This window comes from Physeter macrocephalus, chromosome 19, assembly GCF_002837175.3.
Source record: "Physeter macrocephalus isolate SW-GA chromosome 19, ASM283717v5, whole genome shotgun sequence".
In the NCBI taxonomy this organism is placed as follows: domain Eukaryota; kingdom Metazoa; phylum Chordata; class Mammalia; order Artiodactyla; family Physeteridae; genus Physeter; species Physeter macrocephalus.
In genome coordinates, this window is record NC_041232.1 from 11,862,893 (window position 1) to 11,880,815 (window position 17,923).

The 17,923-nt window shown below is 57.9% G+C and overlaps 1 protein-coding gene across 2 annotated transcripts; it reads right to left on the reverse strand.

Moving 5' to 3' along the window:
- Positions 1 to 6,273: 6,273 nt before the first annotated feature.
- Positions 6,274 to 15,513, reverse strand: LHX5 (LIM homeobox 5). 2 transcript variants are annotated; one of them, XM_007104628.1, is made up of 5 exons: positions 14,991 to 15,513; positions 12,771 to 12,994; positions 11,795 to 12,072; positions 10,925 to 11,090; positions 6,274 to 7,138 (listed from the first exon to the last, which is right to left on the reverse strand). In XM_007104628.1, the coding sequence occupies exons 1-5, from the start codon at positions 15,161 to 15,163 to the stop codon at positions 6,771 to 6,773; spliced, it is 1,209 nt and encodes a 402-aa protein (XP_007104690.1). In that variant the 5' UTR covers positions 15,164 to 15,513; the 3' UTR covers positions 6,274 to 6,770. The 2 variants fall into 2 exon arrangements, with proteins under 2 accessions (XP_007104690.1, XP_054936599.1); XM_055080624.1 differs by lacking the exon at positions 14,991 to 15,513 and having other exon boundaries at positions 6,771 to 7,138; positions 12,771 to 13,197.
- Positions 15,514 to 17,923: the final 2,410 nt, after the last annotated feature.

The following is a 17,923-nucleotide window of genomic DNA, read 5'->3' on the forward strand; positions in this document are numbered from 1 at the left end:
GCGATAGTGAGAGGCCCGCGCACCGCGATGAAGAGTGGCCCCCGCTCGCCACAACTAGAGAAGGCCCTCGCACAGAAACGAAGACCCAACACAGCAAAAATAAATAAATTAATTAATAAACTCCTACCCCCAACATCAAAAATAATAATAATAAATAAAGTGAACAATACGGAGACATTTGTTACGTTCACAGTGTTGTGAAACCACCTCCTCTATCCAGTTCCAAGATATCTTCGTCACCCAAAAGGACACCCTGCATCCACTAAGCCATCACCATACCTCCCTTCCCCCCAACCCCTGGCAACCACCAATCTGCTTTCTGTCTCTATGGATTTATCTGTTCTGGACATTTCATACAAATGGAATCATACAATATATGGTCCTTTTGCAACTGGCTTCTTTCACTTGGCATCATGTTTTCAAGGTTCACCCACGTCTTAACCTGTACCAGTACTTCCTTCCTTTTTATGGCTGAATGATAGTCCATGTAGGGACATGCCACATTTTCTCTTTTCATCCATTGGTGGTGCATTTCTTTTTAAAGAGATTGCCAGGGAATTCCCTGGCAGTCTAGTGGTTAGGACTCTACACCCTCACTGCCGAGGGCCCAGGTTCAATCCTTGGTCAGGGAACTAAGATCCCATATCCCACAAGCCATGCAGTGTGGCCAAAAAATAAAAAGAAACAGATTGCCAGATTATTCTTTATTAGACCTTGATCTCTTACTATTCTTATCTTTACAAGCCCTATAATTTTCCATTAGATAACATTGATATCTTGAAGTATGTTGTGGAAAGTAATAAATTGCATCTCTGTCCAAATAGGCTGTGAAGTTAGTCCTGGTTTTAGAATACGTTTTAAGCACTTCTTCAAAGAAGAAAATGGGATAATGATAACAGTAGCTACAGCATCCGATACACAGCCATTGTTATTATTCCTGTATTATTATTGTTTCATTCAGTGTTTATTAGCCAATGGCCTGCTCCATGCCAAGCACTGTGTTTAGACCATAACATATGAAGACTTATTTAACCCTTGTGATGACTCTTTTTTTTTTTTTTTAATATTTGTTTATATGGCTGTGCTGGGTCTTAGTTGCGGCATGTGGGATCTTAGCTGTAGCATGTGAACTCTTAGTTGTGGCATGTGGGATCCAGTTCCCTGACCAGGGATCGAACCCAGGCCCCCTGCATTCGGAGTGCGGAGCTTTAGCCACTGGACCACCCGGGAAGTCCCAACCCTTGGGATGACTCTTGAAGTTAGATCTTATTGTGCCCTTTTTATAGATGGCAAAGCTGAGGCTCAGAGAGGTTGAGTGCCCGAAATCGAGTGACATACATTTCCTGGTCTCAAGTTGCTCACAGCCTGGGGGTCAGGACACAGACACGGTGTGGGTTGAGGTGTTATAATGGAAGAAGCAGTGGACACAGTGCTACAGGTGCCTAGGTGGGTGACACTGGTTTGGCCAGCTGCTTCACCTTCACTTGGTATGACCGTGGCAGCGGGGTCCCTGCTGCTTCTGAGCAAGGAGAATTTACACCATAAGGTTTTCCTCCAGTGAAAAAGGGATTATTGAGAACCTGCGTGTGTTTCTAAGCTAATGCTTCGAAAAACCGAATGTGCACCCTCATCTCCTGGGGCTTGTGCACTCTTTGGCTCTGAAGTTCTGGGGTGGGGCCTGAGATTCCGCATTCCACTGCTGTTGATCCAAGGACCATACTTTGAGTGTCAAGGGGCTGGAAGATTTGAATTCAGATCCCAACTTTTGCTGTAAACTTTCTCTGGGAACTTAGGCTAGTCTTTTGCCATCTCTGAGCCTCAGTTTCTTTCCCTGGTCAATGGGGGCATTGCCCTCCATCTGGAACATTCTCTGAGGCATAAAAAAATGAGTGGTATTATCACTTTCTGCGTGCTTGCCTGAAAGCATGGACACGTGCTGGGGTGAGAGGTTTCCTCCCAGACCCCCTGGAGCCCCTCAGCAGGTGCTGGGGGTGGTCCTGAGCCCCAGCACAAAGTGCAGAAAGAGGAGGCCAGAGGCGGCAAGGCCCCAGAGAAACAGTGGGAGAGGTTTCCGTTCATCACAGAAATGGCCCATTTGCAATGATCGGTTGCCCAGGTGTTAATAACGCTAATGGCATAGGAAGGGTAAACTCGGTCACTTGGCTGAACAGAAGAAATATGCAGAGAAGTGCTCGGGTTTCCATAAATCAGCCGGATGCAGCACTATGAGGGAGACAGGACTTAAAATTCCGGTCAGGAGATGGGTATTCTCATAATCCGAGCTAGAGAGGTAATTTATTCTGTTTATATCTTTTTACTGCACGACAAGGCTTGGGAGCAGGAACCCTCCACAGCCATTCTGCATTTTAAATATTAGTCCTAAGACAGTGGGTCAGATCTCAGGCTCGGGCTCCGTGGGGTGTTCATTTCAGGGCAGCAGGACAGAGATGGGGGCGGGGCAGGGCATGCATGCATGCGGGGGGCTGGAATACATGTGGCTTCACTGTCCAGTGCCGGCCAGAATTACAGCCTCGGGGCAGCAAGGGAGAGGCGATGTCCCCCTTTTCCCAGAGCTGGAAGGCGCAGCCAGGGGCTGGCTAACCTCCTTACCTGCACAGCTCACCGTATTTTTTGTCCTCTCGGAGACCTTTTAGTTTTAAATGATAATAAATACAGGCGATGAGGAGATAGAGGAGATGAACAGATACATTAATGTAGGAGGAAAGGGACGAGGACGGGGGAGAGAGAAAGAAACAAGGACAAACGTGGAGAAGCTGGAAGTCCTCTGTCTTTTGACCTTGGCAATTTTCACTGAGCCCTTTGCCCTTCTGGCTGGCTTTGTTTAACCCCGGAAGGGCTTTTAAACAAAATCCAGTGAGGTTGCTACCAGTAAGAATTAGCATTCATCAGAGTCTTCCTTGAAGTTCTTTTTACGGCATCTGGAGCACATTCATTTCATTTCATTCCTTCGTTCATTCATTCATTCATTCATTCAGGTAGTTGTTAGACACAGAATGAGGTCTTACCTGTGCCGGGCAACGTCCTGGGTCCAGGGACAATGTGGGCTCTGGAAGCAGAAGCTCTTGATTCAAAACTACTCCATGTCTGTGTGACCCCAGGCAGCTCATGAATCTCAGTCTCCTCATCTGTAAAATGGGCATAACAACGCTTATCCTGAAGGGGCGTTATGAGGATCATATTAGACTCTGGACACGACTATTTCAGGCAGAGGTCCTGCAAGTTTGGGAGACTTCAGAAGCAATGGGGGAGCTTGACAAATGTAAAGCATCTTGGGCACCACGCCAGAGAGCAATTCCAGCCATGAGCCAGGGGGCCCAGGGATATGTATTTTTAGCAAGCTTCGTCTTCTGATCACACTTTGAGAAAATGGTTGTGGGTGTGTAGGGACAAATGTCCCTTTCCAACTCTCTTCCTTCTCCACCCAGCTTTCCTTAGGAACTGCCTCCCTAATTAAGTGCACCCAAGACCATGACAGTGACACCTGCAGGGTCACTGCTGCAGGGTGGAGTGGGGGGTGAGATTTCTCCTCCCAGAGCCCCTGGGCCCAGCAGGCACTAGGGGAGCTGAAATGAGCTCACAGGAGTGGGGGTGGATTTGAGCTGATTTTGACAAGCGTCCCCTTCTCTCTCCCCTTGTCATCGTCCAAGGAAGCTGGTGTGTGTGTGTGTGTGGGGGTGTGGCGGTGTGGGTGTGGGGGTGTGTGGGGGGGTGTTTTTTGGCCCTGGGCCCAGCAGGCACTAGGGGAGCTGAAATGAGCTCACAGGAGTGGGGGTGGATTTGAGCTGATTTTGACAAGCGTCCCCTTCTCTCTCCCCTTGTCATCGTCCAAGGAAGCTGGTGTGTGTGTGTGTGTGGGGGTGTGGCGGTGTGGGTGTGGGGGTGTGTGGGGGGGTGTTTGGCAGAGGATGGGGATGAGGATTGAATCCAAGACCTATATTTCCTAAACCTTGGCCACGGGTTAAATTGCATCTCTCCAATGGGGATGAAATGCCATTGTGAGCCCATTTCATGGTGGAGCAAACTGAGGCTCAAAAAGGTGATGCGGTGACCAGCCAGATAGTCTCCCAGACCCCAGGGCCCTTGTTCTGTTCTTCCCTCAACCCACTCCTAGGTGACCTCTGCTCCCAACCCTCCTCACTAACAAACACTCAGAGGAAGAGCCCCTGGGGAATTAGTCTCAAGTCCAGATCGTGACGCCAGAGATCACATCCCTCCTGGACTCCGGTTTCCGAAGCCACCCTATGAGATCTTGATGGGGCCACCCCAGGGTTATTCAAGGATCCCCTGACACAAGAGTGGGCCTCTCCCACGCCTGGTGCTCCCAGAGTTGTGAGCATGCCAAGGGCAAGTCTATGCTCTGTGTCTATGTGTGCACGATCTCTAGTCCTAAAAAGAAAAAAAGACTGGAAGGAAATGCATCCACTACTTTACTTGAGATTCTGGGCGACTGCTTTTTCTTCCTTTTGTTTATCTGAAATTTCTAGATTTTCCACAATGAGCAAGTAGCATTTGTCTGTGCTATAAGGAACAAAAAGAAAATGTGCTATAAGGAACGAAAAGAAAAAGCCAGGTCACCTCGAATTAATTCTTGTGATGTCCACACAAAAGAAGGACAGATGAGGAGAACCCTTAGCATGTGCCCATTGGCGGTTCACTACCCACCAGCTCCTTGTCCCCCTCCTTTTCCTGCCGCTGCTAAAATGGGCAAGCTCCCCCCACCCTAAGCTTGGGGGAAAAGGCATCCAAACGCGGGACCCTCTTCCGTCTATTTTTCTCTCCTCGTCTGCTTTTCTCATCTTACAGTGTTTGAGCAGAAAGGAAATGAGGCATAGGAAGCATTCCCTCCAGTCCCCACTTTTGAAGGTAGGGAAACTGAGGCAGAGAGAGGGAGGGACTTGTGTTTAGGGAGTGGCCTCAGGCCCATTAAGTCTCCCGGAGGACTCCCTTCCATCATGCTGGTTTACCGAAGGGCACAAGCAGGCACTGCATAAGAACTGCAGGGCAAACAGCCTTGCTCTCCCTGGGGGCACTTTCTGTCCTAATACAGCCTTGCAGATAACTAGCACTGGGCCTACCAGCCTGTTTGTTTGTTTGGTTTTGTTTCTGCCACCTGGAATTACATGGAGGCGTAATTAGGAGTGAAGCTAGAATTCTTCTGCGGACAAACAAATCACACATCCATTCAGTCATCAAATATTTTGAAGGCCTACTATGTGCCAGGCTGGCTTGTGTTAGATCGGGGTATTACGTAAAGCAGGGGGAGATACTAGTGGTGCATAGTAGCAGTCCAAAAAAAAAAAAAGAGAAAAGAAAAAAACATGACAGGCACCTTCCTTACCTGGTAATTGCCAAAAGACCCCCCTGCCACCCCTCTAGATGAGGAGAGGTCTTTGCACCCATCAAGTCCGTTTTATGTCAGAAACAAGAACCAGAACAGCTCCATTCACTCTGAGTGACTGAAGACAGGGGCACAAAAAAGAAACAAACAAACAAACAAACAAAACAAGGAAAGAAAGAAAGAAAACCACACAGCGCGGAGGGAAAAAGAATTTTTTTTATTAATCTTTATTTTTAAAAAAGTTGAATTTTTGTGTTTTTTTTTGTGGGTTTTTTGTGGGTTTTTTTTTTAGGTAAACCTCTTTCTGCTGCCCTCCCACACTCTGCCCACCCGCCTCTTAAAAATATAAAATGTCCAACCCCAGATAACTAGTGTACAATAAATAAACAGTAAACACAAAAACATACTTTATTTGTTTCTTCTTTATACAAAATAAGGAAACTAGAAGCGTTCAACTTCCAAAAAAGTATAATACTGTACATCCTGACCACCCAGCCTCCAGGACCCGGGCACGGAGGGTGGTCTGTGGGCAAGAGCCCAAGAAATCTTGGCGCCTTGCCCAGCGGGAGCGCAGGGTGGGCGAGTGTTTGAGTCTGGCCTGGACCCCCGGGGTCAGAATAAATGTCAAAGGAAGGAAGAGGTGGGGGTCTGGCCCTGGGCCGCCGATGTCCGGACCGCCCCCCGCCCCTTCCTAGAGAAGCTGACCGTGATCCTCAAGATTGGCCACCAGGGGGCGCCAACGCGCAGGTGGCGCTGTCTTCCTCCCAGCGACACCCCCGTCCAAGCGTGTTTCTCACTCTCTCTCTCCATCTTTTCTCTCTCTCTGGCTGGCGCTCTCTCCATCTTCTCTCTAACTCATTTTGCTCCCTTTCTTCTCTTCGATCTCTCTTTTTCTTATCTTTTTTTTTTTTTTAAAGACGGGAAAGCAGAGTGAGAAATAGGATTACAAAATGCCACTCGGATTGCAAGGAGGGGAAAAAAAACTTGTCTCTGTCCCTCGGCTTCAGCCCTCTCTTGGTCCAACGAGGTGCGGGGTGGTGGTGGGGGGTCGGGGGAAGTCTAGAGCGTGCTCGAAATCCCCTGACCCTCCGGAGTATTCACTTTGGTCCCAAGAAATCGCTCGCGGCTGCCGGGGAGCGCTGGCGGAGGGCAGGGGGTTCCCGGAGAGTCCCAGGGGTGGATGCAGATGCGGGGGTCGGTACCCCTCCGCGCCCAGCCGAGAAGCAGCTGCCGGTGGAGTTCGGACTCGAGAGAGAGCCCCCGAGGGCGCCCCGCGCCGCGGCCGCGTCGGGCGCTTTGGTTTCGGGAGGCTGCGTCCCGGGCGCGGGGGGTGGGGCTGGGGGGGTGGGGACGGCCGGGCGAGGCCCCAGGGCCGAGCGCGGGGGGCGGGGGGCGGCCCGGCCCGACGGCCTTACCACACGGCGGCCTCGTTGAGCTCGGGGTTGGGGTGCGACAGGGGTCCGCTGTAGGCGCTGCTGCCGCTCATGGGGAAGGGTGGGCTGGGGCCGCCGCTGAACACCTCGCCGGGCATGGGGTGCAGCGCGCCCGGCAGGCCCGGCTCGGGGCTCGGCGTGTCCGGGTGCGAGATCATGTCGGTGAACCTGGGGTTGTCGGCGGCGTGCGGGCCGGCGAGCGGCGGCTCCAGCGCGCCCAGCGGCGTCGAGCCGGGCCCCGAGGCGGCCAGGAAGCTCGAGTCGGCCGGGGACTGCGCCTGCGACGGCGGGCCGTGCGCGAAGAAGTCGTAGTTGCCTCCCGGCGCGTAGTAATCGCCCTGGTAGTCTGCGGAGGGGACGGGGCGGGAGAGGGGAGAGTGAGAGATGCGAGGTCGCCCAGGGACTCGAGGGACCCGGCGGAAGAGACCCGGGGGAGGGGACCCGGGGAGACAAAGGCCAGAGACGTGGGACGTGGTGGGGGCCACCGGGACAGGACGTTAACGGGGGACCGCGCGACACTGACTCGAGGTTAGAGAAAGACCCGTGGAGAGGCCTGCGGAGACCAAGGGAGGCCGGAGGGGCGGGGGACCAGCCCCGGAGCTCGTGCTGGCCAGAGAGACAACCAGAAGCACGGAAAGGCTACGCTCGGGGCCGGGAGAGGCTCAGAGACGACGCGGAGCACACAGAGAGGTTCCTTGCCAGAGGGAGACGGAGCGGAGACAGCGGGAGGCGCCAGACAGTGACGAGGCCTGACAGTGTCTTAGAGTCGGTGAGAGATACGCAGCGAGCGAGAGTCACGCGACCGCCAGATAAGGAGACAGGGAGAGATTCGGCAGAGGACGGGGTGAAAGGGGAGCGGAGAGGGGATGCAGCGGGGAGCCCCCAGACTCAGAGTCGGCGTCCGGGCAAGAAAAGAGCCTCAGTCACCGAACCCACGGCTGAGACGGAGACCCGGCTTTATTCGAGTAAGGCAGAGACAGTCCAGAGGACGCAAAGAGAAAGATGAGACGGCCGTGTGGTTAGAGACACGGGAGAAACGCGGCAAGAGACCCCGGAACGAGACGGAAGGTCGGGAGAGACAGAGGCGCCCAGAGACGCGCGAGATGAGTCAGACAGACGGCCAGAGACGCCGGGGCCGGGAGGCCGGCGAGAGGAGCAGGGCGGCGACGCAGGGGCGGCGGACGGAGACCCGAAGGCGAAGTGCCCGGGATCGGCCCGAGACCCCGCCGGGGAGAAGCGCGGCCGGAGCGCCGAGGGGCTGGCGAGTTGGGCCCCGGCCGCGGAACCCTGGACTCGGAGCGCGCAAGGCGGCCTCCGCGCCCTCTCCTTCGGCCCCTGCGCCCCGCGTCCGTCCCGGGGAACGTGGGACTGCGACCGTCTGTGCCGGCCTCACCTGGCCTGGAACGGAGAGAGTTGAGGCCCAGAGACTCGGGAGATGGGGAGGAGGATGAGAACACCCGCCGGGCCACGCCTAGAGTTCCGTGTGCCTGGGGTCCTCCAGGCTGACCCCGGGCGGGTTTGCCACGACCCCAAGGTTTTGGAGTACCGGGGGACACTGAGCTCTTTTGATAAACTGATGATAGCCATGGGCTCTCTCTCCGGAAAAATGCACAAATGCGCATTTTGCCCGCAAATTCCGGGAGCACAGAGGGTCCAGATGACACGCTCGCCCGTTCTCAGCAAAGTGTCTCTGCATCAGCCGTGTGACCTCCTCCTAGAGCCCCCTTTCCTGAAGTCCTTCCGTACAGCCTCTTCCCCTCCCCCCGGTCGGCCCCAAGGAGTGGGGTGTGGGAAGCCAGGAAAGGAGCGCCGTGTAGCCCGCACTCGCGACAATAACCCGCTTTGTACGGCGGGAAAACCGGCGCGCCCGGAAGCCGGGGTCTCCTCTGCAGACCCACGCCTCCTGCTTAGTGTTGGGGGTCTGTCACCCGGGCGAGTCCTGGACGCCCCCTGCCGCCCCCTTCCCGCTCCAAACCCCCCTCCCCCGACATCAGTCCAAACGGGGAGTGTCTGGAGGCGGGCCTGGAGACGGTTTAGGCAACAGCTCAAACGGTCGCCAATTACTTTTTAAAAACCACTCGCTCCATTCTCCCCGTAAGTGAAGAGAAAGGTTGGAAGCGGCGAATTTGGGGCCCCTAAGGGACGGGGAAGGGGGACGGCCACGGCGCGTAGCGAGCCGGCTAGCCAGGGAGGGCCTCGGCCCCCGCGCGGAGCGCGCCGCCTCCGCCCATATGGCGGCCGGGCCGGAGGTAATTGGAACAAACGCCGTCTGAAAAGGGCACAAAAGCCGCAGCTGGGGCTTTGTCCGCGCTCCCACGGGGAGCCGCCGGCCCCGCCGCCCGGCCCCTTTCTCGCCCGCTGCCGGCCGCCGACGCCGGGATCTCCCAGCACGGATTAGGCGGGGCTGCCTCCCTGGGATTGGGGGGTCCGCCCCCCCCCCATTCCGGGGAAAGAGGGGCCCGCATGTCCAGGCCGCCACCCCATCCAGCAGCCACGCGGGTAGAGGAGGCGGTGGGATTGGTGAGAGGCACACTGGTCCTGGGGGAAACCTTGGTTAATTACCCAGGCGGGGAAAAATTCCGGACTGGTACCGCCCCGCCAGCCTCCCTGCGCCGCCGGGCCGCCGGGCGCCGGGCGGAGATTTTGCGCTCAAGGAGCCAAAGATAGGTGAAGAGAGTTGGTGAGTAGAGGCCCCAGGACAAGTCCACCATCCCGGCTGCCTCTGGTGTCTGTAGCCCCCCAACCTGGGCCCTGCCATCTCAGTCTCTCCCGAAAAAGCACATCACCACATTTCATCCACAGTTTCTGGGGCCCCTGGCCAGGCCAGAAGATCTAACCTCCCAGGCCTGCGGATGTACCAAGGCTAGTTATAGGGGTCTCTTATTTTCCCTTCTGGGTCTGCCTGGGCACCTGGCTCCGGGCCTCCACATTGCCACCTCTCCCCAAGCTGGGCTACTAGCCTCTGCCCCTCCTCCCCCAGGCTGGGTGGCACTGAGCACAGATTCCCCGCAGGCAGAGGCATTCCTGGGGGCTCCCCAAATCCAGAGGCTCGGGAATAGAAGGGGAAGGTGCCTTCCTGGAGTCTACAAGTCTGAAATGCGTAGGACGGTGAGTCAGTGCCCCAAAACAAGTGGGTCTCAAAAAAACCACAAAACCAACAACAAAAACAAAAACAAAAAAACGAAAAACGGAGGTGAGGGAGTCAGAAGAGGTCATCCAGGAAGGAGAGTGAAGTAAGTTAACATAGTGGGGTGAAGGGAGGAGAGAGGAAGGAAGGAGGAAGGGAAGGGGTGACCAAGAGGAGAGTTCACCCAGGCCTGAGCCTGGTAACACCAACCATGAACTTCCTCTGTGCAAAGTGGGCTCCTCGCCCTCTGCAGCCCCAAAGACAGAGAGTGCATAACTGGGCTGGCTCAATCCTTGCCCACCCCAGCCCCGATGAACCCTGGTGTGCTGGAAGCTGCAGGGTGGGCGGGAGTCCTAGCGCAGAGCAGCTGCCAGCATCTGGGCTAACCGGGCCAGGTGCTGTGTACACAGTCCCCGTAGCCCAACAGGAGATGCGGACTTGGAAGATAGCAAGGGGGCAACCGCAGATGAATCCTGGCCCCTCCATCCCTTCTGCTGGTGTTGCCCTCCAGTGCCTGCTTTCCTGCTGGTGCTAAATACACCAGGCCGTGGGCCCGGGCAGCAAAGGCTGTGTGTCAGCTTGGGATGGGGTGCACGCAGAAGTACCTGACTTGGTATGACGCGTGAGAGTGCCAGTATGTCTACGGGGTGGGGTATACCTGTGTTGGTTGAGGGTAATCACGTGTCTAGATGCGTGTCCCCGGGGTCTCTGAACTCGTGTGGTCCTGCCTGGGTGTGTCACTGCTTTTCTCATGTGTTTGTCTGTCGGTACCACTGCATGGTTGAGTGAACCCATGTGTCTGATCTTCTGTCCAGGAAGTATCTGTGGGTGAGTGTGCCTGTGTTGATGCGTGTCTCTTAAGGTGTGCTCGTGATTTTGTACGTCTTGCATGGGTAGAAGGGAGGGAGGGGTCCCGGCGCAGCCTGAGATCACGGCTATCCGGCCCCGCACCCTCAACCAGCATTGACCTAGGTGTGGGGCACCGCGTCCAAGGAGGTTGCTTACCTCCGTAGTAGGTGTACGGAGTGGACCCCAACATATCAGACTCGTCCAAGCGGCCGCCCAACGGGCGCATGCGCCTCGGACTCCGGAAGAAGGCGTGTCTCCGGGCGCCCAGGGCGCTCAGCTGTTTCATCCGGCGTTCTTTGGACCGTCGGTTCTGGAACCACACCTGGGACAGAGGAAGGGGTTGTGAACTCTGTTCCGGGTCCCCTTCTCTCCCTGCCCGGGCCACCCCCGCTGGGTCCTAGCGCCTCCTCCGCACCAAGAATGCCCTGAGCCGGGGGCCGGGCCGGATTAGACCAAAGGGGTGGAGAGGGGCCTCGGCGAACCAGCCAAGGATGAAGGATTTCGCGGACCCGTGGGGCGACTCATAAAGACTTGGGCTTCCTGGTCCTCGGCCCATCCGCGGCCTGACGGCTTTATAAAGGCCTGCCGCCCGGCACGGCTCTGGTCTCGGGCCCCGCGACTCCCCAGCCGGGCTCTGGCCGTTCGTCTGTCTGCCCGCGCGTCGGGCGCAGGGAAGGAGCACGTGAAGAGCATCGCCTCTTTCTCTGCTCAGAGGATGGGAGGACAGGAAAGGTCCTGTCCTCCAGCGAGGCTAAATCCTCCCCTGGAAGGGGCGGGGGTGGGATTCCGAGATGTGAAGTGACCCGCCCGAGAGGACACCGCCGGAAGACAGCAGGGCTAGGCTGAATCTTTTGGCTAGGAGTCTGACCAGCTGGCCGCCATCTCCGGCGCACCGTCCGCCCCTACACCGGCCTCGGCGCGCTCTCAGCCAAGGAGGCTGGGCGGGAGGCTCCTCCGAGCTTCACAGCTCGGGGGCGCAGCGGGGCTGGGGCGGGGTGACCCGGCCAGACCCGACCCGGGCCGCACCTGGATGACGCGCATGTTGAGGCCGGTCTCCTGCGCCAGCTGCTCGCGGATGTGGCGCGTGGGCTTGGGTGTGGCGGCGAAAGCGGCCTTGAGCGTCTCCAGCTGCTTGGCTTTGATGGTGGTGCGCGGGCCGCGCCGCTTCGTGCCCGAGCTCTGCTCCTCGTTCTCGTTGTTGGCCGTCTCCTTGTCCGACGACGTCGAGTTGTCCGTCTCCTTGGGATCGTCCTGGAGTGGGTCCTGGAGGTCCGGGGACAAACTGCGGTCCGTACAGGACGACACTGCGAGAGGACGGAGCGGGAAGGGGACGGGGCGTCAGCGGCGGCCCGAGACCTCTCCAGTCGGGTAGCCGGTTCCTGCAGGCTCAGGCCACCACCAACGCCGGCGGGTTCCCTCCCAAACCCGGCGACAGCCCCTCCCCCAGGGGCCCGGCGCCCGCCCACTCCCTCCAGGCGGGGCTGGGCCTTTGGAAGCGCCCTTCTCAAGCCCTCTCAGCACTTTTCAGCCGGTGCTTGGGAAAGGGGGAGTCGCGCTCTCTGGAGAGCCCTGCCTTCGAGGAGAGGGGACGGGAGGAGGGTACAGATGCCCTCCGGGCCTGGGATCTTCCTCTCCCTTCTCTCCTTCCTCGAGACCCCAATTAGTGTCCTCCCAGTGCGGCTAGAAAATACCAGGAGCCGAAAAGACTCGGAAAGGGGAAATTGTGCGGTTCCAAACTCGGGGAGGAGGGCAGCTTGGAAGAGGCTCCTGAATTGGAGGAGGGCGGGGAAGAGCTGGCCGTGTAAGCATCCTGGAAGGCTGGCTCCAAACGTGGACCCTCTTCCCCAGCCCCCGCACCTCCCTGTGCCTTGACCTGCCCGGTGCGAGTGGAGAGCTCTGAGCCGTGCACCGCGGCCGCGCAGGGGGCAAAGGAGGGAGCGCAGGCAGGCCTTGGCCGGAGGGCGCTGGGGCCTGGCCTGGGGAGGGGCACGGGGCCTCCTACCTGAGTTGAGGCTACCCTCCTTGAGGCTGGACGAGCTCAGGTAGTCGTCCTTGCACACGAACTTGTTCTCGTCGATGACGTAGAGCTCCTCGCCCGTGGACAGCTGCTTGTTGCAGACCATGCAGGTGAAGCAGTTGAGGTGGAAGACCTTGCTGCGGGCCTTGCGCACCAGGTCACTGGGCGAGATGCCTTGCGCGCAGCCTGCACACTTAGTGCCGAAGCGCCTGCAGACACGGCACGGCCCGTCACCCAGGGCCAGCTCGGTGTCCCATCCCCCTGAAGCCCTGACCTCTTCCCACCCTTCCCTAGCTTCTGAAAAGCCTCCGTTTCCACGGCTGTCAAATGAGATCCCAAGCCTGTCCTCCGTGGCCAGAACGCAAGACATGAGACAAATATCCAGGTCTGTTCTTGGGACTGGGGCTGTCATGCCTCGGTCAGGTTTATTTGGACTCTGCCGGGCTTCCAGCAATGGGCGCAGCCTTCAGCCCCGCAGAAGGCCCAGAGCACCTCAAGTCGCGCCCCTCCCCCACCCCACATCCCTACCAGATCGGCCTGGGCTGCACCTGGCAAACTCTGCTCTGGAGGTCGTGAAGCATTTTAAGCCAGGCAGGCCGGGTTTGGACCATTCCTCGGCTCTGCCTCCTGGATCCTCAACAGTCTGCTGGGGTCCAGGTAGGGCCAGTGAGCCTGGCTGTCGGGTCCTAGCAACGGAGCTGGGGGGCGCCTCTTCTGAGCTGAACCTTAGCAGGAAGGAGGGAACCTCCCGCTGACCCTCAGCACCACCAGCACTGGAGACTCTGCAGTCCCTGCTCTGGGCCCCGCTTGAGCAAGTCAGGGGCCTGTGGACTCTGAAGGGCAGGGACCGAATCTCCAGGTCCCCAAATCTCAGGCCCTGGCAGGCGGTGGGAAAATGTGACCAGAAGGCAACGCAAAACCTGCATGGCCAGAACACGGGCTCTCTCCCGTGCCACCTTTTCTGTGTTCCTGGTCTAAGTCCTTTTCTTTCTTCCTTGAGCGCTGGGAGAAGGCTGGCCTCCCCCGAAATGGATGGTGCAGACCTGCGCGGGGAGGGGTGAGGTGCCGGTGGAGGGGGAGGGCGAGGGCCCAGGACTCTGGGGCCCCACGTCTACTCGTACCCACGTCTCTAAACAGGGCGAATTTGGGTGACGTTGATGTAGTGAGGGCATTAGAAGCCATAAGTCACTTTTGGCCTTATCCGGCAGCATAATTGGCCATATGCACCTTATCAAAAATCATTAGGTGCTTTGCAAGCGCCACCACATTAGGGGCCTTGGGCCTCTGGGGCCGAGGAGTTTACACGTGTAAAGGCGCATCTGACCTTTTCTCCTATTCAAGTTCCCTAGTGCCAGGTACTGGGGCCGGCGAGCCGCCTTCCTCCAGGGCGTTAATCACGCCCCCCCCTTCCCTCCACGCAGTTGGCACTCACAAAGCCGGGGGAAGCAGGCGGGGCTGAGCTGCCAAAAACCCCACAGCCTTCCAGGCCGACCTTCGGCGTTTCTCAGCCGGGAAGGTGAGGTTCAGAGAAGTGATCTGCTGTGACCTGCCTGAGGGCGCCCGTAGGCAGCTGTGGACTGAAAAGACTCTGGAGGTCCTGATTCCAGCTTCCATTTCATTTGCACTTTCAACAGAAGAGAAAATGTTTAAGGAGTTGATGGGGGGAGTGAGGAGAAGATTCCCTGCCCCGTCACCAGGGGAGGCCTTTCTGGCTGAGCCCCCTCAGGGGCTGGGAAGTTTCTGTTTGTCCGGAAGCACTCTGGGGGTCCCACCTGCCTGGAGCCCAGCTTCTGGACTCCGCACTCTGCCTGCCCCTAACTTCGCAAAAATCCTTAGTCTCTCCGAGCCTGGCTGGAAGCTTCCGCCCTTGGGGTGGCCTCAGCTAGCAAGAGGCAGAGCCGGATGGGCAGCAAGTTTGTCAGGCTTCCTCCCCCTGGCCCACCACCGATCCAAGCCGGCCTGGAAAAGCCAGCTACAAGCAGCCAAGCAGCGTTCTTCTCACTCTGCCTGGGTTCAGGCCCTTGTTGGACCGAGGACAGGAGGAGAGTGGTGGGCTCCCCGGCTCCCCATGGAATCCGGTGGGCCTGGGAGGCTGGGATGGGGTTCGTGGTGTCCCCTTCCCCGGCGCCCCAGCGGAGCGCCTGCAGGGCGGGCGCTCGGGCAGCAGGGTGGGCGCTCGGGCAGCAGGGTGGCGCGGCTTCTTACCTGAAGAAGTCATTTTTGCAGTAGAGCTTGCCCTCGCGCGAGAAGCACTTCTCCGAGAGGTTGGTCTTACACTCGCAGCACTGAACGCATTTGATGTGCCACGCGCGGTCCAGCACGTTCAGCAGAAAGCGGTCGAGGATGGGCCGCTCGCAACCAGCACAGTGCACCATCATAGCCCCGCGCCCCGGCGGCTCGGGCCGCCTTGCCCTCCCTTTGGGCCCCCGGCCCTCGGGCCCCCTGGCCCCGCCGCCGCTGCTCTCCGCCTCTCCTCTTGGCCGCCGCCGGGCGAGTCCGGTCCGAACCAAGACTCAGCCGGTCAAGTCCTCGGGTGATTGCTGGCCTGGCGCTGGGCTGCCCTGGGCGGGGTGGGGAGCGGTGGCGTTCACAGCCTCATGCCCCGGGCCGCGCGCCCCAGTGTATCTTGGGTGGCCGCTGGCTTCGCCTCTGCCGAGCGGCTTTCCCCGGTGGCGGAGGCGCCGGCACTTTCCCCCACTTTCAAGCGGTCCCGATCCTCATCTTTGTCTGGCCGCCGCCTAATTCGCGCATCCTTATTCAGATTTGGTGACGTGGCGAGGCACGTAGGGGGCCCGGCGGCCAATGGGTACGCGGTGGCCATGGCAACCTCTTAAATTTATAGCATATCTAAATTGGCTACAGCGTTGCGGTCCGGACAGAGCAAAAAAAACAAGGCATCAGTATTGTTGAGTATTAGCTTGTACCTGGTTCGGAGGCTAAGTAAGTATTTACCTTCCAGTTTGGGGGCTGGGGGCCGCGCGATCTGAAAACTGCGTCTCTCTTCTCTCTCTTCACACATATTTGGGGGGCTGGGGTTCGAAGGCCTAGTGGGAGGGGGACCTCTGCCCCCTTCACAATCCACGGAACTTGCAGAAGTTGCCCGAGGCCGGGATCGCGCTCTACGTCTGCCTCTTCTTCCCCAGCCCAGCCTGTCGTTTTGGACTCCCCCATCCGCGCACCCCTGGGGTCAGCGCCCTGGAGCTGCGGCGGCGAGGTTCTCGGGACTCCCGGAGGCGGCACCGGCTTCCTTTGTCATACGCGGGGGCTGGAGCCCAGCCCGGCCTTTCTCAGGGAGAGGGAGAGAGAGGGGGGGCCGGGGGAGGGAGAGGCCGAGCAAGCCCAGACCCAGGTTGGCGGGGGATGTCCTCTGGCCCGGTCTCAGACCGCGGAGTTGTTTCCAGCCAGAGCGCGCTGGCCGCGGGGCTCGGGGGGAGATGTGGGGAGGGGGAGATCCAGGATGCACCGGTCTTCCCGAAGCCAGCTCTGAAGTGATGTTCACCGCGTCTGCGCTTTCCTCGCTGCAACTTCCAGATCCCGGGTCAGCCAGTCGGGGCGCCGCGGTGAGTGGGTAGCGCGGCCGAGGAGGGTACGCTGGAGATTGCGCGGGGCGCTGTTTGCACACGCTGGGCGTCCGGACGGAGTGTGCAAGTTCGATCCATCATCGGAGGCCGGAAGTGCCATTCCACGGGGCTCGGAGGGTGTGCGGGGCGTTCGCAGGTGTGTGTGGAGGGGGAATGTGGCTGTGGTGGGGGGAGGGAGAGGGAGAGGGCCATGCCTCCTTTCCCAAGGTGCCAACCCAGCGACTGACCGGGGTGCTCTAAGTTAGGGAGGCCAGGCAGACAAAGTGGAGATTTTCCCTCCCCGTTCCAGGAAAGAGGGCTAACGGGGTCTGTAGGGCCTGGGCCCACAGGCTGGGAGCCAGAGGAGTATGTGTGTGCGATAAGGCTTGGCTGTGGATGTGTGTTTGGGTGCATTTGCTGAGTTCGTTAGTATACATTTGCCGTTTGAGAATCTTGTTTTTGCCTCTCCTTAGAGTTACTCATGAATCAATCATGTGAATACATTTTGGCACGTGTATTTTTTGTGTGTTTATACCTGTGCATAGTTCTGCCAATATTTGTGTGCATTAGTCTGTGTGCTTCTGTTTTTGTTGGTCAGTGTGTGTAGATATACATATGTGCATACGTATCTGCAGTCACATGAATGTGATGGTGTTTGCCTGTGTGAGTGTGCATCTGTGTAAGATTATTTGTATAGGTGTGTGGTAGCATTGACGTGAAAGTGGACTTTGAAACATCTGAATCGCGTGCAGGTGAGTGTGCGTGTACGTGACTGACTGAGCTGGGCTGGGCTGGCTGTGTTTGTGAGTGCAGAAGTTTTTGGATCTGTGTTTGTGGGCCAGTCATTATGCGTGTGTGTCTGCGTGTATGTATTTCTGCAGAGAGCAGTATTTTTGTTTACGTGACTCCTGTAGTGTTTATTTTGGGGGGGGAGGTGTGTGTTTCTGTGTGCACTTCTAGTGTGCTTGCCTTTGTGGCTTGCAACGGGAGCAGGATTTGTGAGTGCCTGTATTGGGGCAGTTGGTGGAGGCACAGAGATGTTCACTCTCCCCCCCGCCCCCCGGTTCCTGTCCAGACCTGCAGCCTCCCCCCCACAGGCCGCAGTTTCTATGTGAAGGGATCTGGCTTCCGACAGGGAATTGACAGGCGCTGGTCACCGGGTGGGGCATTGACCCAGAAGCTGGGCTTCTGAAAAGGAGCCCCCAAACTGGGCAGCTTCTGCTGTTCATCCTCCAGCTTGCCGAGCAAGGGACAGGTGTGGGACGGAGCTCGGCTCAGCCAGGAACAAGCAGGCCGGATCTTGCCTGGTCTCCCAGGCCTGGCTGGGAGAGCTCCAGGAGCCCCAAATGAAACTGCAGTTTCTGGCAGTGCCTGGCCCTGCCCTCCTGGGGTATGAAGGGTCCTTGAGCTCAGACAGGGCAGGGACAGAGAAGCAAGAACCCGAGAGGAGAGAGGCACCCGGGCTCCAAGTGGAGGCGAACTGAGCTGCCTACTTGGTCTTTGTCTCACTGGGGTTTCTCCATCTCTCCTGAGTTCTCTTCACTTCATTTCCTTTCTGTCTCTCTTTCTTATGTTCAG

Coding starts and splice junctions, on each gene's coding strand:
- LHX5 (XM_055080624.1), bottom strand. CDS start 13,197: ATGACAGCCCCAGTCCCAAGAACAGACCTGGATATTTGTCTCATGTCT. Junction 12,073..12,770: donor GGAGGGTAGCCTCAACTCAG/GTAGGAGGCCCC, acceptor GTCCTCTCGCAG/TGTCGTCCTGTACGGACCGC. Junction 7,139..10,924: donor TCCGTACACCTACTACGGAG/GTAAGCAACCTC, acceptor TCCCCTCCGCAG/ACTACCAGGGCGATTACTAC.